This window comes from Aureococcus anophagefferens (assembly GCF_000186865.1).
Source record: "Aureococcus anophagefferens unplaced genomic scaffold AURANscaffold_8, whole genome shotgun sequence".
NCBI classification, from domain to species: Eukaryota; class Pelagophyceae; order Pelagomonadales; family Pelagomonadaceae; genus Aureococcus; species Aureococcus anophagefferens.
This window is the reverse complement of record NW_008705568.1, coordinates 5,203-30,166: the sequence shown is the minus strand read 5'-3', so window position 1 is coordinate 30,166 and position 24,964 is coordinate 5,203. Positions and strand designations below refer to the sequence as shown.

Here is a 24,964-nt window from a genome sequence, read left to right as displayed (position 1 = left end):
CGAGAGCGCTCCGAGAGATGATCGCTCGTCCAAAATCAGCCGAAACGAGTGGAACACGACCGAGAGAGGAGCCTCCAAAGTTGGGAATTTCGCACCCTTTTCCTGCCCAGGCGCCGGCGGCCGGCGGCTGGGCCGCGGACGCCTACGGCGACGCGCCGGCGCTCGCCGCCGCGGCGGCGCTCGCCGGGCTCGCGCTCGTCTGGGTCGTCGCCGCGCTGCCGCCGACGCGGCGCGCGCGGCCCGCGGCCGCGGCGCCGCGGTTCGCGGACGCCGCCGCGGGCCTGCGGGCGCTCGTCGCGCCGGGCGGCGACGCGCGCGCGCTCGCCGCGGCCTGGGCCCTCGTCTCCTGCAACAACGTCGGCGTCGGGGCCATCGCCGTGCAGTACCTCGCGCGGCGCTGGTCCAAGGCCCAGGTCGGCGCGTACGTGTCGCTCCTCGGCGCCGCGGCGGCGGTCGGGAACGTGGCGCTGGAGCCGCTCGCGCGGCGCGGCGCGCGGCGGTCGAAGCGCCGCGACGACCGCGACGTCGCCGTCGACCTGTTGCTGGCGCGGCTCGGCTGCCTCGCGTCCGCGCTGCTGTCGCTGGGCTTCGCGACCGTGAAGACGCAGCGCGCGATGTACGCGTTGGTGCCGCTCGCGGCGCCCGTGGCCGCGGCCATGCCCGCGCACCGCGCGCTGCTCGTGCGCGCCGTGCCCGCGCGGGACGCGGGCGCGGCCCTCGGCGCGCTGGGCGCCGTCGAGGCCGCGGCCGGGCTCGCCGCGCCCGCCGGGCTCGGCGCGGCCTACGCGGCGCTCGCGGCCGCGGACCGGCCGGGCGACGCGTTCTACGCCACGGTCGCGACGGCGCTCGCCGCGCTGGCGATCCTCCTCGCCCGGCCCCCGCGCCCGGGCGTCGAGCCGGACCTCGCCGAGGCCACCTTGGCATAGGGAGGTAACGAGGTGCCGTTGGTGGCGTCGCGAGGTTTACCACGAGGCGCCGCTAGCCGCGTCTCGCGAGGGGGGGGGGGGATCTTGGTCTTGTCGGGGGATCGTGGTCTCACGCGATGACGCAGCACTGGCCGCCGGCCTTGGGCGGCTCCTTCTTGGCCTCGGCGGACTTCTTGCGCTCCAGGGAGCCGCGGACCTTGGCCTGCATCTTCGTCGCGGCCTCGGCCTCGGCGTCCTCGCCGGGGTCGGAGCCCATGCCGCCGAGGAGGTTCAGCAGCGACCCCGTCGCGGAGCCGACCTTCTCGAGGATGCCCGCGCGCGGCTCCGCGGGCGCGGCGGAGTCGTCGGGCTCCTCGCGGCTGAAGAGGTTGAAGAGGCTCGTGCCGCCGACCATCGTCGGGCGGTCGGCCTTCGGCGGCGCCGGCTTCGGCGCGGGCGGCGGCGCCGCGGGCTCCTCCTTCTGCGCGAAGAGGTTGAAGAGGCTCGTGCCGCCGACCATGGTGGGCCGCGCCGCCTTCTTCTCCGGCGGCGGCGGCGGTGCGGGCTCGTCGGGCTCGGAGAACGTCGGGCTCTCCGCGCGAGTGTTCTCGTCGTCGACGTCTTCCTTTCCTAGTACCAGACCCATGAGGTCGTCAGAAGTCTTTGTGAGAGATGCGTCGCGGTCGTCGGAGGTGTGCGATGAGACGTGTCGGGGTCGCGACGGGTCGTCGCGCGAGAGCTTGAGGGTGAGACGATCGGTCGCTCTCCGACGTTTACAGCACCAACGCTTCAAGCTACTTCAACTTACGGCGCCCACGGCGCCGAAGCGGACGCTGTCGAAGGCGACGAGCGTGCCGTTGGCGTGCTCGAGCCAGGCGACGAGCTCGTGGTCGCCCGGCGGGAGGTCGAGGCGCTCGAAGACGGGCGCGGCGTCCGCGGGGAGCGCGTCGTCGGCGCGGAGGGGCCCCGGCGCGGTCCAGAGGAGCGCGCAGCATTTCCGGTCGAGGACGGCGTAGCAGGCGGCGACCTCGCGGCCGTCGATGGTCGCGCCCGTCGCGTCGACCTCGAGGGTCGGCACGACGCCCCCCGCGACCAACGCGCCGGCCGCGGGCGCGCGGATCGATAGGCGCGCGCGCGTACTCGGCGGCGGCCCGAGCGCGAGATCCACGGCGTGGCGCGCGAAGGCCGTTCCGCCGTCGACGGCGCCCGCGGGCTCGAGCCAGACGCCGACGCGCAGCGGGCCGACCCAGGCGGGCACGTCGAGAGACGCCGCGTGCGGACTCGCACCGAGCTCGCGGCACGACCGGTCGCCGAGCGCCGCGACGCACAGCGCGAGGGACCCGTCGAGGGGCGCGCCGGCGACGGCGAGGTCCAGGCGCAGGGCCCGCACGCCGCCCGCGGGCGGGCCCGCGGCCGCGGCCGCGAGCGCGACGGACGCCGCGGCCGCGGCGGGCCGCGGCGGCGCCGGCGGCTCGCCGCGGAGGCACCGGTCGCGCGCGGGGAGCGCGACGTCCCGCAGGAAGCGCACGAGCCCGGGCACGTCCGGGTCCACGGGCGCGCGGCGCAGCGCCTGCGCCTCCGCGGCGCCGAGGCCCGCGATCGCCGCGACGTCGCGCGCGGGATCCGGCCCCGGGTAGCCGTAGAACGGCAGCGCGCCGACGCTCGCCGCGAGCGCGCCAAAGTAGCCCGGGATGAAGTAGGACTTGGGGAAGAGCTCGACGACGACGGCGCACTCCGCGGCGAAGAGCAGGTTCGTCAGCTGGGCGCCGTGGGGGCTCACTAACACGTCCATCGCCTGCGTGGAAATCAACCGCTGCTTTAGGACGTCCCGACCAAACTTTGAAATTCTCTAGCTCGGCCACATCGAAGTCGATTCGGCTGATTTTTGGACGGATCGACTGCTCTCGTCGAGTTCTCGAAGCACAATGCTTGTTTAAAGCGTTCGATTACGCGCACATTGAAGTCGAGTTGAAGATTCGAGTTCCACGCGGTCCATCGCGTGCGTCCACGCGGCCTGGTCGCGGAAGGTCGTGCCGTCGAAGACCGCGCGCGCGGGCGCGACGCCGAGGCCCGCCGCGAGCCCGCGCACCAGGGCCGCCTCGTCGGCGAGCGCGCCGTTGCCCGGCTTCCGCGCGAGCACGCCCACGGAGAGCGGCGCGCCCGCGCCGCGCGCCGCGAGGCCGAGGAAGCGCCGCGGCTTCTCGACGTCGCCGCGCCGCGCGACCCAGGGCAGGGGCTCGAGCCCCAAAAAGCGCGGCGCGCCGCCGTCGAGGTCCGCCGCCGGGCCGTCGAACTCCGCGGCGACCGCGCAGCGCGGTACGGCCTGCTGGACGAGCCGCGCGCCCGCGGCCTCCAAGAAGCCGACGATCCAGGGGTGGAAGCCGAAGTACAACCCGTCCTTGGCGACGACGACGGGCTCGAGGTCGTCGTAGCGCGCGAAGAAGCTGAGGCAGGGCGCGAGGTAGACGGCCGCGTGTTGGAAGTAGTGGCACCCCGTGCCGCACGTGTTCCGCCGCCTCAGGACGCAGGCCGCGACGCGCGGCCGCCCGCAGCGCCGCGCCGCGGGGAAGGACACGCTGAAGTTCGCCTCGAAGGCGAGGGCCGGGTGGGGCCAGGGGTGCGCGTAGGCCGCGTAGGCGTAGGTCGCGGGCGCGCCGAGGAACGCGTCACCGGCGTCGTCGACCGCGACGGTGCGCAGCGCGGCATCGTCCGCGAGCGCCGCCGACGCGACGAGCGCGAGGAGCGCGACCGTCATCGCCGCATCGTCGAGGCGAGGGAGAGCGCTCACACCATCGTGAAAGTGCTGCCCCATTCAACGACGTCGTTGCCTTTTTTCATAGGGCAGCCACCTGGTGGGCTTTGCAACCGCGCGGTGTCGTTCGGCCACCCATGGGCGCGGGCGCGAGCGCCCAGACGGAGCAGGCGGCGAGCGCGAGCTCGCCGCCGAAGGTGAAACCGACGCGCACCGCGGCGACGGAGAAGTCGCTGTCCTTCGTCTGCAAGCTGCTGCGCGACGGCATCGAGACGCACGCGACGCACCTCGGCGCGTCGCCGGCGCCGGCCAAGGGCAAGCCCACGCCCGGCGTGCTCTGGGGCGACGGGAGCTCGCTCTACGTCGGGCGGAGCCGCACGCAGAAGGCCGACGCGCAGGTCCGCTGGGACGCGGCCGGCGTATCGTTCGCGGCCGACGGCGACGTGCTCACCGTGACGTCCGAGGCGGCGCAGTTCCGGGTCGAGCTCAAGGGCAAGCAGCACCTCGCGGGCTGGCTCGCGACCTACCTCCACGCCTTCCTCCCGGGCAGCCCGACGGAGTACGTCGTGAGCTTCGAGGAGTGGGGCCGCCTCGGCATCGCGTTCGCGGTCTTCCTCGGCGTCGTCATCCCCGTCGTCTTCCAGGTCGAGGAGCCCGCCACGTCCCTCGGCGTCGAGCCCGCGTCCATCCTCGTCGCGCTCAACGGCACGGACATCGCGTCCCTCCCGCCCGAGACGGACATGCTCGACTTCATCTCCAACGCGGACTTCCCCAAAACCTGCGTCTTCCGCCGGCCGCTCCTAAGCCTCTAGTCGCTTTTCGTCGTCGGGCCACGCGCGCGCGCGCCCCGAGTCGTTCTTCGTCCCCGGGCCACGGGAACTGAAGCCCCTAGTCGTCGTCGTCCCCGGGCCACGCGAACTCGGCGCAGAAGCCGACGCCGACCATGAAGAAGAGCACGAGGGGCACCATGAGCCCGTCGAAGAACGTGAGGAGCTTGATGGCCCAGTGGCGCGCGAACCACGCGCGCTCCACGCGGACGAACCCGGGCGCCCGGTGGTCCACGACCAGAAAAGGCAGCAGCCGGATGCACGGCATGTCGCCGACGCCGGGGAACGTCACCGTGGGCCGCGCGGCGTCGCGCTCGAGGTACGCCTTGATCTCGTCGCCGTACCAGTCGAAGTCCTCGAACCACTTCTTCATCTCCCGCTCCACGAGGTCCCGGTTCCGGATGGGCGTCACGATCGTCGAGTCGACGTCCAATATGAACTGGAGCGCCAGGCAATTCAGCACGATGTCCATGAGGTCCGACTGCGTGAAGAAGAGGAAGATCAGCGTCACGAGCACGAGCTTGAAGCTCAGGATCTGCACCGCCGCGCTCACGAGCATGCACAGGCCGTACCGCGAGCACTCCGGGTCCGGCGCGTCCACGGGCACGGGCGGCCGGCCCTTCCGCGGCGGGTGGAACTGCGCGAAGAACCGGTACGCGGCCTCCTCGTACTGCACGGCCCCGAAGTTCGTCAGGCACGTGAGCCAGGCGAGCACGTAGACGCAGGCGCCGTAGACGGCGCGCTTGAACGCGTAGGGCGGCGCGTCCGCGCGCGTCCCGGCGAGCGCCGCCGCGGGGCAGAAGAGGAACGGCAGCCGCATGTGGTTCTGTTCGACGATGATCAAAGCCAGGGGCACGAAGATCTGGATGAACACCGCGAGGTAGGTCACGCGCCTAGTCATCGTCAAATCGAAGACCTTCCGCGGCGGCCGGCCCGCGTGGTCGTGGATGATCTCCGACGCCCACAGCAGCGTGTAGACGGACGCGTTGTCGAGCTGGCCCTCGACGGCGGCCTTGAGCATGTCGCCTGTTGGACAAATCGATGGCTCTCGTCGAGTTCTCGAAGCACGGCCGAAGAGTCTGGTCCAAACCGTTCGATTACGCTCACATTGAAGTCGGGTTGAAGATTTGATTTCCACACAGCGTGTCGCGGCGGAGCTTGAACTCGACGTGCGACGAGATGTGCTCGTTGACCTCTATTTTCTGCAAGTACTCGAACTCGCTGCCGTGGCCGCCGGCCTCGATGTCATCCTGGAGGTGGCTCAGCGAGTCGAAGAAGGACTGGCAGGCAACGGGGATGGGCTTGGCGCGCCCGGACGGCGGCGCCAGCGTCGCGAGGCTGCCCCGCGACGCCGACCGGCTGCGCTTCGGCGGCTTCTCGGTGTTGAGCTCGCTGGACACGCGCGACGAGCGGCCGCCGCCGTTCGGCGACGGCGCCAGCGCGCTGCGCACCTCCGAGCCGTCGAGCGGCGGCAGGCGCGGCATCGTTTCAGTCAAGCTCCTTGAAGCATGTCGTTTCGAGCAATCGTACAAGGTCAATGCTGAACACTTGTTGCAGTCACATGAGGCAGAATTGTGAGTCTGCGCTGCCAGATTCGGGTCTCTAGCCGCGCTGCCTGATCCAGTGCGGGCGGCGGGGGGGCGATGATGTCGATCCGGATGGGAATGATGGCTCGAGTAATCTTCGCGCTACTCAGCGCCGCCCGCGCGACGATCCACGTGCGCGTCGACGGCGACGCCCTCGTCGCCGAGACGCTGCGCGAGTACGCCAGCGTGGACCTGGACTGGTGGCCCGACACGGGCCTCGAGGCCGGCTCCTGGGCCCGGGCCTCGGTCCTCACGGCGAACCTGTCGTCGCCGCGGCTCCGCGCCGCCGCGAGGAAGCTCGCCCCGGGGCTCCTGCGCGTCGGCGGGTCCCTGGACGTCGAGGCGCGCTACGCCTTCGACGAGTCGGACCGCGCGTGGTGCGAGGCGCCGCACGCGTTCCGGGGGTCGAACGTGACGCTCTGCCTCGACCGCGCGCGCTACGACGCCGTCCACGCCTTCGCGGCCGACGCGGGCCTGGGGCTCGTCTGGGGCCTCAACTTCCCCGGCGCCTACGCGTCGACGGGCGCGCTCGGCGACAGCGCGTCCGTGCCCGCGTGGGACGGCGCGTCCGCGCTGCAGCTGCTCAACCACAGCTTCGCCACGGGCCGCGCGCTCTACGCCGTCGAGGTCGCCGAGGAGCTCGTGCCGGCGCCGAAATCGCCGTCCTTCGCGCACCTGAAAAGCGCCTACGCGGCCGTGCGGTCCTACGTAGAGAGGAACGCGCCGAAGCACCAGAAACCGCTCGTCCTCGGCCCCTGCGTGGGCATGGCCGCGGAGACGGACGGCGACGCGGCCTGCGACCCGACCTGCGAGCCGTCGCCCTTCTTCGACGCGTTCCTGGAAGACGTGCTGCCGCTCGTCGACGCCGTATGCATGCACTCGTACAACAACGACGGCCCGTGGCCCGCGCCGGGCTTCGTGTCCCAGACGAAGCGCCAGTACGCGGCCCTGGCCCGGGCCGTCGGCGGCCGCGCCAAGGTCTGGTGCGGCGAGTGCGGCCCCCACAACGGCGGCGGTTTGGCGAACGTGACGGACGCCGTCGAATCCATGTTCTGGTACGCGGACGCGCTGGGCGCTCTGGCGGCCGCGGGCGCGCCCGAGTTCGGCAGGCAGAGCCTCGCGGGGGGCGACTACGGCCTCCTCGACGCCGCGCGGGACTACTCTCCGAACCCGGACTACCACGTCGCGCGGCTCTGGACTCGGACCATGGGCCGCGGCGTGCTCCGGGCGCTCTCGTCGTCCGACGCAGTGCACGCGTACGCGCACTGCGCGCCGGACGGCGGCGCGTCCCTGGCCCTCGTGAACCCCGGGGCGGCCGTCGACGTCGACGTCGGCCTCGGCGGCGCCCGCGACGAGTGGGTGCTTACCGGGGAATTCCGGGACGTGTCGCTCAACGGCGCCGCGCTGGACGTCCCCGAGGGCGACGTCCCGGAACTCCCGCCGCGTTCCTCTCGTGGCGGCCCGCTCGCGCTCCCGGCCCGGAGCGTCGCGTTTTTGCGGTACCCGGACGCCGCCGTCCCCGCGTGCGCGTCCTAGGGATATGTTAGCGGCGGCGGCGGCCGAAGAGGAGCCGGCGAAGGCGGCCGAGCGCCGCGCGGAGCGCCGCGAAGACGCGCGCAGGTCGGCGTGCGAGCTTTTCGAAGACGCGGCGGACGACGGGCGGCGGCGCGGGCGCCGCCGCGACGACGACGTCGGTGCCGACGAGCGGCGCCGCGGCGACGTCGACGGGCGGCGCGCGCGGCGGCGCGGGCGGCGCGCGGCGGAGCGCGACCGCGAGGTCCGGCGGCGCCGGCGCCGCGAGGTCCGGCGGCGCCGGCGACGCGCGCGGCGGCGGCGGCGCCGGCGACGCGCGCGGCGGCGGCGGCTCCGTCAACGCGCGGGGCGGCGGCGCCGGGAGCGCCGTCGACGCGCTTGGCGGCGGCGGCGGGAGCAGGAGCGGCGGGGCCGCGGCCGCGCGTCGGGGCGCCGCGGCGGCGACGTCGTCGGCGACGATCGGGTGCGCCGCCGGAGAGGCGAGGACGCAGGCGGCGGCGACCGCGAGGACCAGGACCGCGGCGGGCGCCGCCCACGGCCGGACCGCCGGCCGGGGCTCCTTTTCGAGGCTCGGCGGCGTCGTCGCCTCCTCGAGGACGAGGGGCGCTTCGGGGACGAGAGGCGTCGTCTCCTCTTGCGGCGTCGTCGCCTCCTCGAGGACAAAGGGCCCTTCGGGGACGAGAGGCGCCGTCTCCTCTTGCGGCGTCGTCTCCTCTTCAGGGACGAGCGCCGTCGTCGCTTCGTCGAGGATCAGCGCCTTCGCCTCGAAGGCGCGCAATTCGCGGAGGAAGCTCCTCGGCGTCCGCGGCGGGCTCGAGCGGGGCGTGGCCGTCGCCGCCCCGTCGACGACCGGCGGCGTCGACACCGCCGCGGGCGCGTCCTCGAGGTCCGGCGGCGCCGGGGCCGCGTCGTCGCCGCCGAGCGCGAGCGGAGGCGCGGCGGCGCCCGCGTCCTCGAAGTCGGCCGAGACCATGCGCTCCGCGCGCGGCAGCCCCCCCTCGGGCGTCTTCGGCGTCGTCGGCTCCGCGAGGGGCACGTGCGCCAGGTCCAGCGCCGTGGCCACGACGCCGCCGAGGTCCGGCGCGGGCGACGTCGCCGGCCGCGAGGGCGTCGCGGTCGCCGCGTACTCGTCGAGGATCACGCAGGACCCGGCGCCGAGCCACTTCGCGGACGTGCTCGGCGTGCGCGCCTTGGGCGGCTCCTTCCGCGGCGTCGACGGCGGCGGCAGGCTGTCGCGGCGCTGCAGCTTCGGCGGCGCCGCCTCCGTCTTCGACGGCGGCGCGGACCGGGACCGCGGCGACCGCCGGTTCGACGCCCGCAGGGCGCCGCGCCGCGTCTCCTGCGGCGCCCAAAACGCCGCGTGATCGTGGTGCAGGCTCTGGTGCACGTCCGCCCATTCCATCGTTTTTGAATTCTGAACGCGGGCAGCACTCATGGTGCAACGCCAACCTTTCGCGGCTACTTGTAGTAGGTTGATCCTCGCGATCACTTCGCGATCGCATCCGCATCCTGGGCAGGGCCCCAGTAGCTTGGTCGACAATGGCACCACCACATTAAGAACACCGCAGGGCGCACGCGGCGTCGCCGCCCGGGCGGCAGGTCGCGCCGGCGGCCTCGTCGCGGCGCATGCGGGCCACGCGGTCGTCGAAGAGCCGCGCGGCGTAGCCGTACAGCTCCCGATCCAGGCGCATGCGGGCGGCGATGCGGGCGCGCTCGTCGGCGTCCAGCACGGCGCCGTGGTACGGCTCGGCGCCGCCCGCGCCGGCCGCGCCGGCGCCGCGGCGCGGGCCGCGGGGTGCGCGAGGAGGCGCGCGTCGCGGTCGTGGCTCGCGCGCGCCGCGCGGGTCTTCGACCGCGGGTCGCCGTCCGTCGCCTCGGCCCCCGTCGCGCGGTCCGCGGCCGCTCCGGCGCCGCCCCCCCGCGGCGGCGGCGTCCTCGCCCCGGCGCACGCCCGCGACGAGGGTGGCCTTGGGCAGGCAGAGGGCGTGGGCGATGAGCTGGGCGCTGTCCTCGAGGCGCTCGAAGAGCCCGAAGGCGAGCGCGGCCTCGTCGGCGAGCTCGGCCTCGGCCCGCGGCAGCAGCGCTTCGGGATCCGCGTCGTCGCGCGCGGCCGCGAGCGTCCGGTTGCAGTCGAAGCGGGGCCGGCCGGCGAGGAACTGGGCCTGCATGTTCCACGCGAACGGGTTCCGCTCGAGCCACGCCGACGCGGGCTCGCCGCGCGCGCGGCCCCGGTGCGTCGCTCCGGACGCCGTCCGCGAGCCGCGCCGCGCCGCGCCCTCGACGGGCATGTACGAGAAGCGCATCAGCGTGCGCCAGAGCCACGTGACCGGCTCCCGCAGCACGTGCACCGTGACGACGGCGCCCGGGCGCGCGACGCGCGGCGAGGGCCCGCGGAGGCCCACGCGCGTCTCGTGCTCCGCCTGGCGCGCGCCGCCGGACGCCTCCCGCGCGCGGGAGACGGCGCCGTCGGCCCAGTCCGAGGCGATGTGCGCGCGGCGCTCCGCGAGCGGGAAGTGCGCGTGGCCCGCGCGGTAGACGAGCGTCGCGCGGACCGGCAGCGGCGCGTCGGCACCGCACGCCGCGGCGGAGCATTTCGCGCACGACGCGGCGCCCAAGAGCGCCCGCGCCTCGAGCGCGCGCCGCAGCGCCGTCGCCACGGTCGTCGAACCGCTGTGCGGCAGCGCAAGGTGGTCCACGTGGGCGACCTGGCGCGGCTGCCGCCGGACGACGTCGTCGCCGGCCGTGTCATTGCAGGCGCCGCCGCCGCCGCCAGCCGACGACATGGTCGCTCGAACCAGCAGCAGCGCCGCCGTCGCGACGAGGCCGCCACGAGTTGGTCGCATCGATCCTACGCTAGCAAGTGAGCTCGTCTCTGAGCTGGGCGCACATCGTGCCCGGCTCTCCTTCGGGGTCAACTGGACCTCCAACATGCAAGTTGAAGTTTCCCGCGCACGACGCATGACGACCCGCGCTCGCAGCGACGCCGCTCCGACTCCGCTCCTAGTCCTCCTTATCCGAGTCCGAGCTCTCGTGGCCGTGGAAGTGGCTGTGGCCGTAGGCGGAGTCGTCGGAGTCGTGCTCGGGCTCCGGGAGGTTGCCGACGGAGACGGTGTAGGCCTTCATGGCGCAGAGCGCGATGTAGACGGCGTAGGCCATGAAGGCGCCGAGCAGCGCGAAGCAGCCGCTCGCGACGGCGCGCGCGTCGGCCGCGTGCGCGGCCAGGCCGACGACGCACACCGCGAGCAGCGATGCGTTGACGGCGACGTCGCGCCGCGCGCGCCGCCGCAGCGCGCCCTGCTGCTGGATGCGCGACACGGACGCGTCGACCATGAGGCTCCGCAGCTCGGGATCCATGGATGGCGGCGGCGCGGCGGCGCGGCGACGCGGCGGTGCCGGGACGTCGGCGCAGCGATGCGGCGCAGCAGCGATGCGGCGGCAGCGACGCGGCGGCGGCAGCGATGCGGCGGCGGCAGAGCGATGCAGTGGTGATGCGGCTGCTTCGAGCACGCGCTGTCGGCGCTCGTCGACGGCAAGCAGAGGCGAGACGCACTGACGCTTTGCACTTCACCACTGCTTCACCTTGCATCCCCCCGGCTCACCATTAGCCGCCGCGGGACGCGTACGCCTCCGGCGGTGCTCGAACTCAGGCCCACCAGGGCCACTCGTCCGGCTCGCCGCCCTCGTCGTCGAGGTCCCAGTGCGCCAGCAGCACCTCGGCGAGCGCGTCCCGGGGCGCGTCCGCGTCGAGCGCGTCGTCGATGGTCTCCGGGCTGACGCCGTCGCGCCGCGCGCGCTTCACGAGCTCCGTCGTCTTCATGTTCCGCAGCTCCTCCCGCACCCCTGACACCGTCGGCCGCTTTCGGGGGATCTCGGCGTCGACGTACTTGCGGTTCGTGCCCTGGGCCTGGGGCAGCTCCTCGAGGGTCTCCGGTTCCGAACGATTCCCGATGAAGACCCGAATGTTCCAGAGCGGGCACTGCTTCCGCCCGGCGACGACGAGCGTCTTCGCGTGGGTTCCCGAGCCGCCCGTTGAAATCCAGTAGGCCATGTCGCGGAACCCGACGCGGTCCAAGTCGTGGACGAGCAGGTCCGGGTCGTCGAAGGCGACCTGGACGTCCGCGCCGTCGTCGACGGGAACGTCGTCGCGGTAGCCCGCGACGCTGCCGTGGAACGCACCGAAGCCCATGGCGAGGCTCGCTCTGCCGTCGCACTTGAGCACGCGGAAGAACTCCTCGAGCAGGCGGTAGCGCGTCGCGTGGAAGGGGATCCGCGAGAGCGCGTCGAAACTGACGACGGCGTCGTACGCGTCGGCCGGGACCGCGTCGAGCTCGAGGCCGTCGCTGTGGTAGAGCGTGTAGGCGCGGTCCGCGACACGCTCCTGGACGTAGGCGTGGGCCGCTTCGAGGGCGACCTTGGACGTGTCCGCGCCGTCGAGCCGCGCGAAGCGCCGCGAGTGCGCGAAAAACCGCGGGCCCGCGCCGCAGCCAAAGTCGAGCGCCGTCAGCGCCGCCGGGTCGTCGAAGGCGCGGAAGAGGTCCTCGTGGACCGCGACGTCCGCGGACCCGTCGGCGACGTCCGCGGACCCGTCGGCGGCCACGGCGACGGTCTCTTTAGCCGCGGAGCACGCGTCCGGGTCCGGCTCGCGGCCCTCGGCCCGGCCGTAGCCCTCCCAGTGCTCGCGGCAGGCCCGCAGCGGGCCCGGCGCGTCGCAGGCCGCGCCGCCGCAGAGCGCGTCCGCCAGGTCCGCGTGCGCGGCGCAGTAGGCCGCGAAGCACGCGTCGTCGCCCGCGGCGTAAAAGGCGTCCCATCGGCCCATCGCGCGGTACGCGAAGTCCTTGGCGAGCGCGTGCGCGGCGTCGCGGTGCGCCTGCATGGCCTTGAGGATCTCCGACGTGACGCACTTGTAGCGCGCGTAGATCACGGGCGCGCACTTGGCCCACTGGTCGTAGAAGCGCCGCAGGCCGTGCTCGGCCTCAAAGGCCTCGGCGTAGCGCCACAGCTCCGTGTAGGTGTTGCTCGCCTCGTACTCGATGGTCAGCACGCGGCCGTCGACGGGCACGTCGAGGTAGAGGCCGCCTGCACGGGAAGCGAGGACCACGGCGCAGGCCGCGAGGCGGCCCATCTCGGGCAGCCGAAGGTTCAAGGAGCACAGCACTTTGCCGAACACGATCAGCGATGGCCGAAGCCAAGGCCGTAGTGCCGCGTGCCGGCGCTCCAATGGACCCGCGGTCCTTCGCGGCGACGGGCCTCTCGCCGGAGACCCTGGCCTGCATCGCCGACGACTTCGGCTTCAAAGTCATGACGCCCGTGCAGGCGGCGTCGATCCCGCTCATGCTGGGCAACAAGGACGTCGTCGCCGAGGCCGTCACGGGCTCCGGGAAGACGCTGGCCTTCGGCGCGTCGGCCGTCGAGCTCGTCGCCGCCGCGAAGGCCAACGAGCCCGGCCCGGGCCCGCGCTGCGTCTGCGTGTCGCCGACGCGGGAGCTCGCGACGCAGACGTTCGCCGTGCTCCGGAAGCTCTGCGCCGCCAAGGCGCTCGCGGCGTCCCTCGTCGTCGGCGGCGCCGCCATGGAGCGGGCCGTCCGCGACGACGTCGTCGTGGCGACGCCCGGCCGCCTCGACGACCTGCTGAAGCGGGGCGCGATGGACGGCCGCCGCGTCGCCGTCCTCGTGCTCGACGAGGCCGACACGCTCCTCGAGCTCGGCTTCGCCGAGGAGCTCGAGCGCATCATGCGGGCCCTGCCGCGCCAGCGGCGCACGGCGCTCTTCTCCGCGACGCAGACGCGCGCCGTCGCGGAGCTCGCGCGCGCGGGGCTCCGGAATCCGGCGACGGTCCGAGTCCGGGTCCAGCGGGCCGAGGCCTCCGGCGAGAAGCGCGTCCTGCCGCCGGAGCTACTCAACGAGTACGTCGTGCTCCGGCCCGAGCACAAGCTCGCGGCGCTCCTCGCCGTGCTCCGGGAACGCAAACCGAGGAAGACCCTCGTCTTCCTCTCGAGTTGCGCCGCCGTCGACTTCTTCGACCGGTGCCTCAAGGCCGCGGCGGCGGCCTTCCCGGACGATCTGCCGGAGATGCGCGCGCTCCACGGCAAGATGGTGCCGAAGAAGCGCCGCGCCGTCTGGGCCGCGTTCCGCGAGGTGTCGGCCTGTGTGGAATTCAACCACTGGTTTGGATGGTCCTGACCAAACTTTGAAATTCTCTAGCTCGATCAAATCGAAGTCGATTTGGTTGATTTTTGGATGAATTGATTGCTCTCGTCGAGTTCTCGAAGCACAGCCGAAGAGCTTGCGTCGAAACTGTCGCATATGCGCACATTGAAGTCGGGTTGAATATTTGAATTCCACACAGGTCGCGGAACGACCGGTCGCGCTCCTCTGCACCGACGTCGCCGCGCGGGGGTTGGACGTCGAGGACGTGGAACTCGTCGTCCAGTGGGACGCGCCGCAGAAGCCCGAGACCTTCGTGCACCGCGTCGGCCGCACGGCGCGCGCGGGGCGGCCGGGCGCGGCGCTCCTGTTCCTCGAGAGGCACGAGGACTCGTACTCGGAGCTGCTCAAGCTCCGCGGCGCGCCCGCGGGCGAGGTCGCGGCGCCGGAGGGTTTGGAAGAAGCCGCGACGGTCTACCACGGCGCGCTCCAGGCGGCCTGCGTCGACGACCGGGCGTTACTGGAAAAAGGAACGACGGCGTTCACGAGCTGGGTCCGAAGCTACCTCGAGCACCGGCTGCCCTTCATCTTCCGCTGGGAGAAGGTCGACGTCGGCTCCGTCGCGCGCCTCTTCGCGCTCCTGAAGCTGCCGGAGATGCCCGAGCTCCGCAAGCTCGCCAAGGCGGGCAAGCTCACGGCGTTCGAACGGAGCGACGTCCGCACGGGCGCGATACCCTTCAAGGACGAGAAGCGCGAGGCCGCGCGGCAGAAGCGCTACGCCGCCGAGCAGGAGACGCGGAAACAGAAGCGCGAGGAGCTGCGCGCGGCCGCCGCCGGCGGCGACGCGCCCCCGAAGAAGCCCGCGGCGAAGCGCGACGACGGCCCGCGGAAGCGCAAGGGCCAGCACGCGAAGATCATGGACGAGTGGGACGACCTCGCGGCCGAGGAGCGGCTCCACAAGCGCCTGAAGAAGGGCAAGATCTCCCAGGACGACTTCGACGCCGAGCTCAGGGAGCTCGACGACTTCGCGCCGGAAGCGGCGCCGCGGAAGGACGCCGCGCCCGCGAAGGCGCACCAGGCGCGGCGCAACGCGCGGAAGCACGCCCAGGGCGCCAAGCGGAAGCACAAGGCGTTCAAGAAGGGGCGCGGCTAAGAGCGCTTATTCGAGCTGGGGGCTCCGGGGCGGCGCGCGCGCGTCGTGGAAGCCGTCGTCGTCGCCCGCCCGTTCCGCCTCGAGCGCGCGGATCCTCGCCCGGAGCGCGGCGACCTCCGGCGACACGTCCTCGGCGTGGAGGTAGCTCGGCCGGAGGCGCAGCGCCTGGAGCGACGCGTTGGGCCGCAGCGCCTGTGTGCAAATCAACCACTGGTTTGGGACGTCCCGACCAAACTTTGAAATTCTCTAGCTCGGTCAAATCGAAGTCGATTCGGCTGATTTCTGGACGGATCGATTGCTCTCATCGAGTTCTCGAAGCACAGCCAAAAAGCTTGTGTCAAAACATTCGAATACGATCACATTGAAGTCGAGTTGAAGATTTGATTTGCACACAGCGCAGCGCCTTCGCGCCGTCGCGGTCGTAGAGCGCGTTGGAGAACCGGTCCCTTTGGAAGGCGAAGACGCGCCAGATGGACACGGCCTCGTCGTTTTCCTCCGGCCGCGGCCGCGCCGCGCCCCGGGGCGTGCGGCCGGGGCCCCGCGGCGACCCGGAGTTCTCCCGCGCGCGGTCGCGGTCCGAGTCGCGGAGGAAGTTCGCGAACCACCGGCTCCGCTCCGCGTCCGCCAACACTTCCAGGAACTCCTCCGTGAACTCGCAGGCCGTCGGGCACTGCCACATGATCTGGGACACGGCGTCCAAAAACTGGAGGAAGATGGGGCCCGTCTCCTGTTGGGGATCGCTACCGAACCCCCCCCGCTCCCGGAACATGTGGCCGAACGCGCACCAGTCCTTCTCCACCAGCACCCCGAAGCCGTCGATGGTCCGACAATACGGATCCAGCAGGAACTGGGCGAGCCCGCAGACCTGCGCCGTCCGGTCCCAGCCGTCGGAGCAGTGCACGAGGACCGGGTCGCCGCCCGCGGAGTGGTCCGCGACCGCGACGGCGCCTCGGAGCAGGAGGGACACGTGATTGAGCCAGCGCGAGTCGTGGACCGCGCGGTAGACGCCGTCGCCCTCGTCGGGCGCCCCCAGCGCCTCGCGCAGCACGCGGAACGACTCCTGCATGCCGTGGATGTTCGCGATGTCCAGGAACTCGAGCGTCGCGGACTCCTTGCCCCCGAGGCGGCTCATGACCTCGTGGCCCTTGCCCATGGCCGCGTTCGCCTTGGCGTTGAGCACGGGCCGGCAGTCGACGATGCGCAGGACCGGCGCGCCCGTCCCGCGGGCCTTGGGCGACACGGCGGAGATCTCGACGACGTCGTCGTCGCTGTCGCCGTCGTCCTTGCCCGGCGTGGCGGGCGCGCCGCGGCCGTCGTCGTCGAAGGAGTCGGCCAAGAGGCGCCCGGCGTTCGTCCGCGACGTCGCCGCCCGGAGATGCATCAGGCTCGCCTCGTCCTCGGCCATGACCTTGTCCGTCAAGCCCGCGTGGGGCTGGCTACTCCGGCAGATCGGCGCGCCCGACGCCCGGTTGTACCACGTGAGCACGGGCACGCGCGCCTTGGACCGCCAGCGCGCGGCGTCGGCTAACACGGCGTCGGTCAGCGCCGCCGGCACCACCAGGGTCGACGGGTACGTGGGGCACAACGCGTACAGCGCGTTCGTCTCCGTGAGGCGCCAGCGGTGGTCGTCGAGCACGCCCTGGCGCCGGAACTCGGCGAGGAGGTCGACGTCCGCGCCCGCGTCGGGCGCGTTGGGCCCCGAGCCCTCGCCGGCCTTGAGGAATTTCTTGAGCGCGACGCGCCGCTGCTGCCGCTTCGTGAGCGGTTTCTCCGAAGAATCCGCCGGGGGCTCCGAGACCGCCTCGGCGGCCTCGGCCGGGGCGGTGTCGACCGCCGCCTCGGTTCGCGTCGCGGCCTTGGCCGCCGCCGGGCGGTGGAACCGGTCCTCGCGCGTGCGCCAGCGGATCTCCGACCGGTACCAGTGGAAGTCGCGGTTCGTCGCCGTCCGCGACGTGAACTCGAATTTTCGAAAGTCGCGCGTCACCACGCAGAGCGCCAGCGCGTCCGTGTTCGAGCCCGGCGGCGGCGCTTCCACCCGCACGTCGAGGCACGTCGCGTGGGGCACGAAGAAGGGCGCGCCGTCGGAGGCCTCGGGCACGAAGAGGAGCCGGTGCGACGTCAACAGGAGCGCGCCGCGCCTTCGCGGCGCTCTCGGCGACGCGGAGCCGGACACGTCCGCGAGCACCTCGAGCACGATCTCGTCGAGGGGCGCGTACTGGCCCGGCGCGAACGCGACGAAGCACGCGCCGTGGACGGCCGACCCCGGCGGGTAGAGCGCGTCGAGGCGCGCGGGCCAGGAACCGCCGTCGATGTCCGCGCAGCGCGGCGGCCGCGGCGCGGCCCGCGCCGCGGGCGCTTCGCCGGAGACGCGCGCGACGTCGACCCGCAAGAGCCCGCCCGGCTCGCCCGCGCCGCCGACGATCTCGAGCCACTGCGTCGGCGCGCCGTTGAGGAACGCGCGGCAGGCGCCGACGCGCTCGTCGCGCGGGCCGCTCTGGGGCAGCTTGACGCCGTGGGGGCCCGCGCGCTTCCGGTCGAAGATCGCGAGCGTCACGTAGGCCGCGCGCCGCCTCGACTGGCCCGCGACGACGACCTCGAACGTCGCGCGCCAGGCCGGGTCGCGCGTCTCCGGCAGCGGCTCCGTGGACCCGACGAGGCGCCCCTCGGACCGTAACTCCACGAAGGCCGACGGCTGGCGCGGCGAGTCGCCGAAGAGGCCCGCGTCTTTGCCGAGCGGTAGGCGCGCGGCCTGGACGACCGTGACGGCGTACGTCGCGTCGTCGCGGCCGTCCGCGACGGGCGTCGACGCGCGCGCCTCGTCGCCGCCGAGCGCCGCGCCGCCGAGCGTCGCCCAGCAGTCGTCGCAGACCCGCTCCTCCGCGGACGCGTCCTCCTCCAATCCCCCCACCGAACCCAGCGTCGCGACCTGGCTCGTGATCTTGCCCATGGTCGCGAAGGCGGACCGCAGCGTCGGCGCCGCGGGCGGCCGCCGGGAACCGTCGCTGCGCACGGGGCCGAGGCGCATGCTCCGACTGCTGCAGGGGCCGCAGACGAGGCGCATGCAGCTCCGGCAGTGGTGCCGCCGGTTCGTGAAGGAGAAGGGCGACGTGCAGAGCAGGCAGCTCGCCGACGCGCTGTCGTCCATCCACCGGCCCGCGCCGTCCATCGCGTATGGTCGGACGCCCGACCGCGGTCACCGATGTCTTGCCACAAGAAATGCACCTTATGAAGCCTAAGGGCAACATCACCCTTCGTATCCGCGCTTTGGCGGGCGTGTCGCGAGGTGAGGCTGCCCCAGCATGGCCGACGCCGCGCCGTGGCGGCGGCGGACCGCGGCCCTCGCCGCGGCGGCGGCCGTCGGGAGCGCCCTCGCGCTGGCGGTGTTCGTGCCCTGGCGGCGGACGGCGGTCCCGGCGAACATGAGCGCCGGTGCGCCGTCCATCCGCGTCGACGTGTCGCGGCCGCGGTCCGCGAAAAGCGCAGTGAAAACACTGTCGGACGTGCCCGTGGGCGCCGGGCGGCCGGACATCGTCCACGTCGTGCTCGACGACGTGGGCATGAACGACCTCTGGGACAGCCAGGATTTGGCGCCCGAGGTCTTTCCGCACATGCTCGCGCTCGCGCAGGACGGCGTGCGCCTGACGAACTACTACGGCCAGGCGTTCTGCACGCCGGCGCGCGCCGCGTTGATGAGCGGCAAGTTCGGCCACCGCACGGGCTTCGCCAACGTCGACGTCGACAGCGCGGCGACGCTCGAGATATCCGCGTGGGGCAACTTTAGCTTGGCGAACGCCGGCGACCAGATCTTCCTCTCCCAACGGCTGGCGACGGCGGGCTACGAGGTCCACGGCGTGGGCAAGTGGAATCTGGGCCACTGCAACGCCGCGTTCCTGCCGCCGAGCCGGGGCTTCAAGTCCTATTTAGGGTATTACGGCGCGGGCATCGGCTACGTGAGCCACGAGGTCGAGCAATCGGGCAACGTGGAGAACTCGTTCACGCGCCACTTCCGGGACTACTCGCTGGTGGACATGCAGCGCTGCACGCCCCAGGGCTGTTTGTCCGACGCGTCGGTCATCGGCGAGTACTCGACGATTTTGTTCACGAACGAGTCTCTCCGGCGCATCGACGGCTTCTCCGTGGAGAACCCGACCTACCTCTACGTCGCGTACCACGGCGTCCACGACGACAAGCAGTCCAACGCGTCGGGCCTCGACTACCCCGCGGCGGCGCTCGAGGCGCTGGAGGAGCGGCGGCGGAATTTCGGCATCGCTTTACACGCGGTCGACCACGGCGTCGGCCTGCTCCAGCAGCGGCTCGAGAAGCGGTCCTCGGACTACGTGCTCGTGGTCCACAGCGACAACGGCGGCTCGCCCTGCGGCACCTACTGCGACAGTTCGAACGCGCCCTACCGGGGCATGAAGTTCTTCGACTTTGAGGGGGGTTTGAAGCTGCCCGCGTTCGTCTACTCGCCGACGCGTTTGGCGTCGCGCGGCACCTACGACGGCCTCATGCACCACGTCGACTGGACGGCGACGTTCCTCCGGGGTTTAGCCGGCACGCTGCTGGACTGCTCCGACTGCGACTCGCGGGACCACTGGTCCGCGATCTCGTCCAACTCCGACGACAAGTACGAGATCCGCGACGAGGTCGCCTTCTCCGTCACCGCGGAGGCGGCGACGCTGCGCATGAAGAACTACAAATACATGTACCAGCGCTCCAACTCCACCTGGTTCAAGGTCGGCGAGGAGGTCACGGGGTCCTTCAACACGCAGAGTTGCATGGACAGCTCGGCGATGAACTTTCTGTTCGACGTCGACGCGGACCCCTACGAGACCCAGAACCTCTACTACGACGACGCCTACGTCCACGTCCTCCGGGGCTTCGAGGACGAGGCCGCGCGCATCATGCGGGAGGAGTACGTCCACCGGACGCTCCCGCCGGGCTCGCCCGAGGGCGGCGCGGACACGATCGCCGCGTTCCTCGCGTCCTCGCCGACGAACGACACGGTCAAGCACGTCACGCCCTGGGACTGCGCCATGTCGTAAAGGTCCGTTCTTGTCGGGGCGGCGCGGGCGGCGCGGAGGCCGCGCGCGGCGCGGGTGCCGCAGGAGTGCTCGGAGGCGTGCGGCACGGTGGACCGCAGAGCGCTCTCTCAGAGAGCGCCTCGACGCGCAGCGCTGCACCGCACCCGTGCGCGCGCGCCGCAGCGCTCCGCACCGCAGCGCACGGCATCGCCCATCGCGTGCGACATCGCGCGCGCCGCCGCTCGCGCCATCGCGAGGCGACGATGCGCGCCTACGTGCCGTCGCACAACCTGAGCCGGAGCTACCGCGGCGGCGCGCGGGAGCGCGCGCCGCTCGTCGCGCGCGCCTGCGCCGAGACGCCCCAGCGCCACGGCGTGCCGTCGGCGGCGTCCGTCGCGCGCCTCGCGGCCGCGGGCGCGACGGCCGCGGAGCCGCTCGACGGCCTGCTATGCGGCCGGTTCCGGATCACGAAGACGCTCGCCGACGGCACGTTCTCGCGCATCGCCCTCGTCGAGGACCGCCTCTTCCCCCACTGGCGGCGGCGCGTCGCCGTCAAGGTGCTCGCCGCGGGCTTTCGCGAGGTCGGGCGCCGCGAGGCGGCGGTGCTGGCGTTGTTGCAGGGCGCTCGAGGTCTCGCGATCCCCGAGTTCTTCGGCGCCCACGAGAGCGGGCCCCACTACGTCATCGCCATGGAGGCCTGCGGTCCATCGTTAGGAGAACTCGTGAAGCAGTCGGGGCCTCTGGGCGAGCGCGACGTCCGCCGCGTGTCGAGCCAGCTCGTGGCGGCGTTGGCCTACTGCGGCGCGAAGCGCGTCATCCACGCGGACATCAAGCCGGAGAACGTGCTGTGCGCTCGGCCCGTGCTCGGCGTCGACGCCGAGGTGCGGCTCATCGACTTCGGGAACGCGATCCGGCCGAGCGAGGCGGTGCGGTACTACGCTGTGTGGAAATCAAATCTTCAACCCGACTTCAATGTGAGCGTACGCGACGGTTTCGACGCAAGCTCTTCGGCAGTGCTTCGAGAACTCGACGAGAGCAATAGATTCGTCCAAAAATCAGCCGAATCGACTTCGATTTGGCCGAGCTCGAGAGGTTTGAAGTTTTTGCTGGACAGGGCGTTCCACTGGTTGATTTCCACACAGGTATTACGACGATTTCGAGATCCAGTCGCTGGGCTACCGCGCGCCCGAGGTGCTCGCGGGCGTGCCCTTTGGCTACGCCATCGACATGTTCTCGCTGGGCGTCGTGCTCGTGGAAGCGGCGCTCGGGCGGGCGCTGCTGCGGCCGGCGCGGGCGGACCGCGGCGCGGCGCGCGCGGCGATCGAAGCCGCGCTCGGGCCGTTCCCCGCGGCGCGCTTCGCCGGCGCGCGGTTCGTCGTCGACGACCTCGGGAGCGCGCCGGCGCCCGCCGACGACGGCGACCGGCGGCGGCGGCACCGGGACGCCGTGCGCCGGCTCCTGCGCGACTTCCCGCCGCGACAACCGGGCGACGGCGCGTTCGCGTCCTTCGCCGCGGCCATGCTCGAGCTCGACCCGGACCACCGCGCGACGCCCCGGGAGGCGCTCTTCCACCCGTTCCTCGCCGACGACTTCCCCTTCGCGGCCGTGTTTAGCGACGGCTAACCGGAGCGGGAGTTAAGTCGGCTACCCGTCGACGTTGAGCTGGAGGACGGGCTGGTCCTCGTAGTCCTTGGCGAGGGCGTTGCAGACGGGGAGCGCGGGGACGATGTCCGTCGCGAAGACGCAGGTGGCGCCGCAGCCGAACTTGCAGAGCACCGTCGCCCGGTCGTCGCCGCACGCCGCCGCGGTGGCCGCGAGCGCGTCGCGCGCCGCCCGCGGCAGGCCGAGGCCCTCGGTCGCGAAGTCGTCCGCGGGGACGAAGGCGACGACGAGGCTGCGGTCCATGCGGTCGCCGCGCCGGTTCACGGGGCCGTCGAGGTAGAAGTCCTCGAGCGGCGTTTTCGAGTGCAGCAGGACCGCGCCGGCGCCCCGCAGCGCGCGGTGGCACACGAAGTGGGGGAAGGCGTACATGCGCACGCGGCCGAGGCAGCCGCGCAGCACGGCGTCCCGCCGCTGGTCCCGGGAGAAGCCGCCGTCGCGGAGCGCGGCGATCTGCGGGCACATGCGCTTGTGGCAGCCGCCCTTCTTCCAGTCGGCGACCTGGCAGTCGCGGCCGCAGAAGCGCGCGCCGCACCGCGCGCAGGCCGCGAACTTCCTGCCGCCGTCGCCGGCGACGGGCTCCGTCGTGCAGCAGCCGGGCCGCGCGCACCGGCGCACCGTCGGCGCCGGCGCGCCGGCGCCGTCGTCCTCCCAGGCCCAGGCCGTCGCCGACGCGGCGCCGGACGGCCGTTGCGCCTTTTCTAAGACCTCCTCGGCCTCGGCCTCCGTCTTTACGGGGAGGTCGGCCTCCGCTGGTAATGCTTCGGCCTTTGCCATGCTGCCTCGCCAAGTGCAAGGTCGATGATGAAGCGCCCTTGAACGACTTCTTGAAGCTCGCTGACCCGTGCAGAGTCGGATGTCGAGGTTAAACCGGGCGCGGCCGGGGCCCGGGGCGCGCCTTTTCGCCGGGGCGCGCGCCCCCTAGGCGTAGGAGCCGTGCATGATGACGTCGTCGATCTTGAGGATCATCTTGACGACCTGCGTCGCGAGCTGGACCTGCTGCTGCTTGCCGATGAGGGTCTCGAAGACCTTCTGCTGCTTCATGTCGTTGGTGCCCTGCTGGAGGCAGTCGACGCCCAGGTTCGGGTTCTTCTCCGCGAGCTGCTTGGCCTTGACGGCCGTGAGCTCCGTGATCGGCGAGAGCCCCGAGTTCTCCGCGAGGGCCATGGGCACGTCGTCGAGCGCGTCGGCGAAGGCGCGGATGGCGTACTGGTCCTGGCCCGTGGCGTCGTCGGCGGCCTTGGACACGGCGATGGAGCAGGCGATCTCCGCCGCGCCGCCGCCGTAGACGATGCGGTTGTCCTTGACGAGGTTCCGCACGACGCACATCGCGTCGTGGAGGCTGCGCTTCGCCTCCTCGACGATCATCTTGTTGCCGCCGCGCACGAGGACCGTGACGGCCTCGCTGGAGGCGCAGTCCTCGATGACGAGCATGCGCTCTTTGGTGGTTCCGAACGCGACCTCGCGGACGCAGCCCGCCTTGCCGAGCTTCGCCTCGGACAGCTCGGAGAAGCGCGCGACGATGCGGCCGCCCGTAGCAATCGCAATGAGCTCCAGCTCCACGCCGCCGACCCAGCGCACGGCCGGCAGGCCCGCCTGCAGGAGCAGGTGGTTCGCCTCGTCGTCGAAGCCCCACTGGCAGATGACCATGTTCGCGCCGCAGGCCTTGCACTGCGCGACCATCTCCTTGAAGTAGTGCTGCTCGCGGGCGAAGAGCTTGTCGTAGTCCTCCTTGGACGTGATGTCGAGCTTGTGCTTCGTCTTGGGCTTGGGCGGCTCGAAGGGGCACGTCAAGATGCACATTTTGGCGTCCTTGATCTCCTTGGCCATCTGGGGGTGGGAGATGTCCTTGTCGATGACGATGCCCTTGATGAGCTCCGTCTCCTCGAGGCGCCCGCCGGGCTTGCCCTCCATCTTGATCATGTCGAAGTTGACGTCGTTGCGGTCGACGTCCGCGACGGACATGACCGCGTCGACGGCGATCTGCGCCATCTTCCGCTTGTGCACGTTGATGATCTTCGAGCTCAGGGTCGTCATGGCCGTCTCCACGAGGACCTTGTCGTCCTTGGTCTTGTCGAAGGCCACGGTGTCCGCGACGTCGCCCAACGTTTTCATCGCGACCTTGCACGCGGTCTCGAAGCCCTCGGCGATGCGCACGGGGTGGAGCCCCTTGTCCAGCAGCTTCTCGGCCTGCTCCAGCAACGACCCGGCGAGCACGACGACGCCCGTCGTGCCGTCGCCGATCTCGTCGTCCTGGGACTGCGACAGCTCGACGAGGAGCCGCGCGACCTGGTGCTCGACGGCCATCTTGTCCAGGATCGTCGCGCCGTCGTTCGTGATCGTGATGTCGCCGTCGGGGCTCACCATCATCTTGTCCATGCCCTTGGGGCCCAGGGACGTGCGCAGGATGTTGCTCACGGACCGCGCGGCCATGATGTTGTGCTTCTGCGCCTCCAAGCCCTTGATGCGGCTCTTCTGCTGCTGCTCCTTCAAGATGATGAAGGGCCGCCCGTACTCGTCGAAGACCATCGACATGGTTGCGGCGAGGGCGGCGCGGCGCGCGACGAGCACGCGACGAGGACGCGACCGCGAGTTTAGAGGCGCTCCAGCGGGCGGCTCAGCGGTCGACGGCGAGCTTGGCTCGACACCCCGGCCAAAATCCGCTGTGGATCTGCTGTGGGCCACAGCCTGTGGCAAAGCCTGTGCCTGGGGCAGCTCGACGCGCGCAGCACGCGCTCCAGCGTCGCGCCGCCGCACCGCCTACCACAAAACACCACGCTCGCGACCCCGCGCCGCTCCCCGCGTCGCCACGCGCGCGAAACTCGCGCTCGCGCGACCCAGCCCGCCGCGCCGGCGCCGTGCATGACCGCCGCGCCGAGGGCATGGGAGCCGCCGACCAGCAGCTGCGCCGCCTCTGGGCCGTCGCCGGCGGCCTCTTCGTCTTCGGCTACGCCTTCAAGTACGTCACCTGGGTGTCCGTGCAGAGCCAGGTCGAGGAGACGAACCGGCTCACGCACGAGGACGCGAGCCGTCAACTCGCGGAGGCGCGCGAGGAGGCGCAGCGCTACGCCCTGCCGCCCATCGACCGGACGGCCGTGAAGCCGACCAAGGACGCGTCGTGACCGCGCGCGTATATTCTGCCGTGTCTTCGCGCGCGTCCGCGGACGCCGCGCGGCGCGGCCGCGGCGCGGCGGCGGACGCGCGCTACATTTGCCCATAGTCTGGACTTCTTTCTTGTCGCGCGCACGCTCTGGCGGCGACCGGACGGGCGGGCGCGGCAGGCGCGTCCGGAGGCCACGAGTGGAACTTCAACACAATGTTGCAGGCTTCAATGATAGGGCCAGCTCGAATAGCTTAGCTAGGGTAACCGGACAAAAGATC

The 24,964-nt window shown here is 72.1% G+C and overlaps 6 protein-coding genes across 6 annotated transcripts in view; 3 read left to right on the top strand and 3 right to left on the bottom strand.

Moving 5' to 3' along the window:
• The window catches only part of AURANDRAFT_63736 (hypothetical protein), a gene marked incomplete at both ends in the record, with an annotated part of 5,742 nt that extends 4,816 nt beyond the window's left edge, over positions 1-926 (top strand). Inside the window, one exon of the mRNA XM_009038597.1 lies at positions 111-926. Coding sequence (XP_009036845.1) covers positions 111-926 — 816 coding nt within the window. The remainder of the gene's footprint in view (positions 1-110) is intronic.
• A 3,619-nt stretch (positions 927-4,545) lies between these two features.
• Positions 4,546-12,419, bottom strand: AURANDRAFT_63735 (hypothetical protein; the record flags this gene model as incomplete). Its single annotated transcript, XM_009038222.1, has 7 exons — positions 4,546-5,510; positions 5,623-5,984; positions 6,956-7,200; positions 7,725-8,942; positions 9,553-10,308; positions 10,712-10,937; positions 11,257-12,419. The coding sequence occupies 7 exons, from the start codon at positions 12,417-12,419 to the stop codon at positions 4,546-4,548; spliced, it is 4,935 nt and encodes a 1,644-aa protein (XP_009036470.1).
• A 401-nt stretch (positions 12,420-12,820) lies between these two features.
• Positions 12,821-14,900, top strand: RH1 (hypothetical protein; the record flags this gene model as incomplete). Its single annotated transcript, XM_009038598.1, has 2 exons — positions 12,821-13,738; positions 13,950-14,900. The coding sequence occupies 2 exons, from the start codon at positions 12,821-12,823 to the stop codon at positions 14,898-14,900; spliced, it is 1,869 nt and encodes a 622-aa protein (XP_009036846.1).
• Positions 14,901-15,237: 337 nt separating this feature from the next.
• On the bottom strand, positions 15,238-16,566 carry AURANDRAFT_25625 (hypothetical protein; the record flags this gene model as incomplete). Its single annotated transcript, XM_009038221.1, has 2 exons — positions 15,238-16,182; positions 16,309-16,566. Coding segments are annotated over 2 exons (1,203 nt in total), but the record flags the coding sequence as incomplete, so codon positions are not given.
• A 1,891-nt stretch (positions 16,567-18,457) lies between these two features.
• On the top strand, positions 18,458-20,653 carry ARS4 (hypothetical protein; the record flags this gene model as incomplete). Its single annotated transcript, XM_009038599.1, has 1 exon — positions 18,458-20,653. The coding sequence occupies one exon, from the start codon at positions 18,458-18,460 to the stop codon at positions 19,943-19,945; it is 1,488 nt and encodes a 495-aa protein (XP_009036847.1).
• Positions 20,654-22,504: 1,851 nt separating this feature from the next.
• Positions 22,505-24,118, bottom strand: AURANDRAFT_26043 (hypothetical protein; the record flags this gene model as incomplete). Its single annotated transcript, XM_009038220.1, has 1 exon — positions 22,505-24,118. The coding sequence occupies one exon, from the start codon at positions 24,116-24,118 to the stop codon at positions 22,505-22,507; it is 1,614 nt and encodes a 537-aa protein (XP_009036468.1).
• Positions 24,119-24,964: the final 846 nt, after the last annotated feature.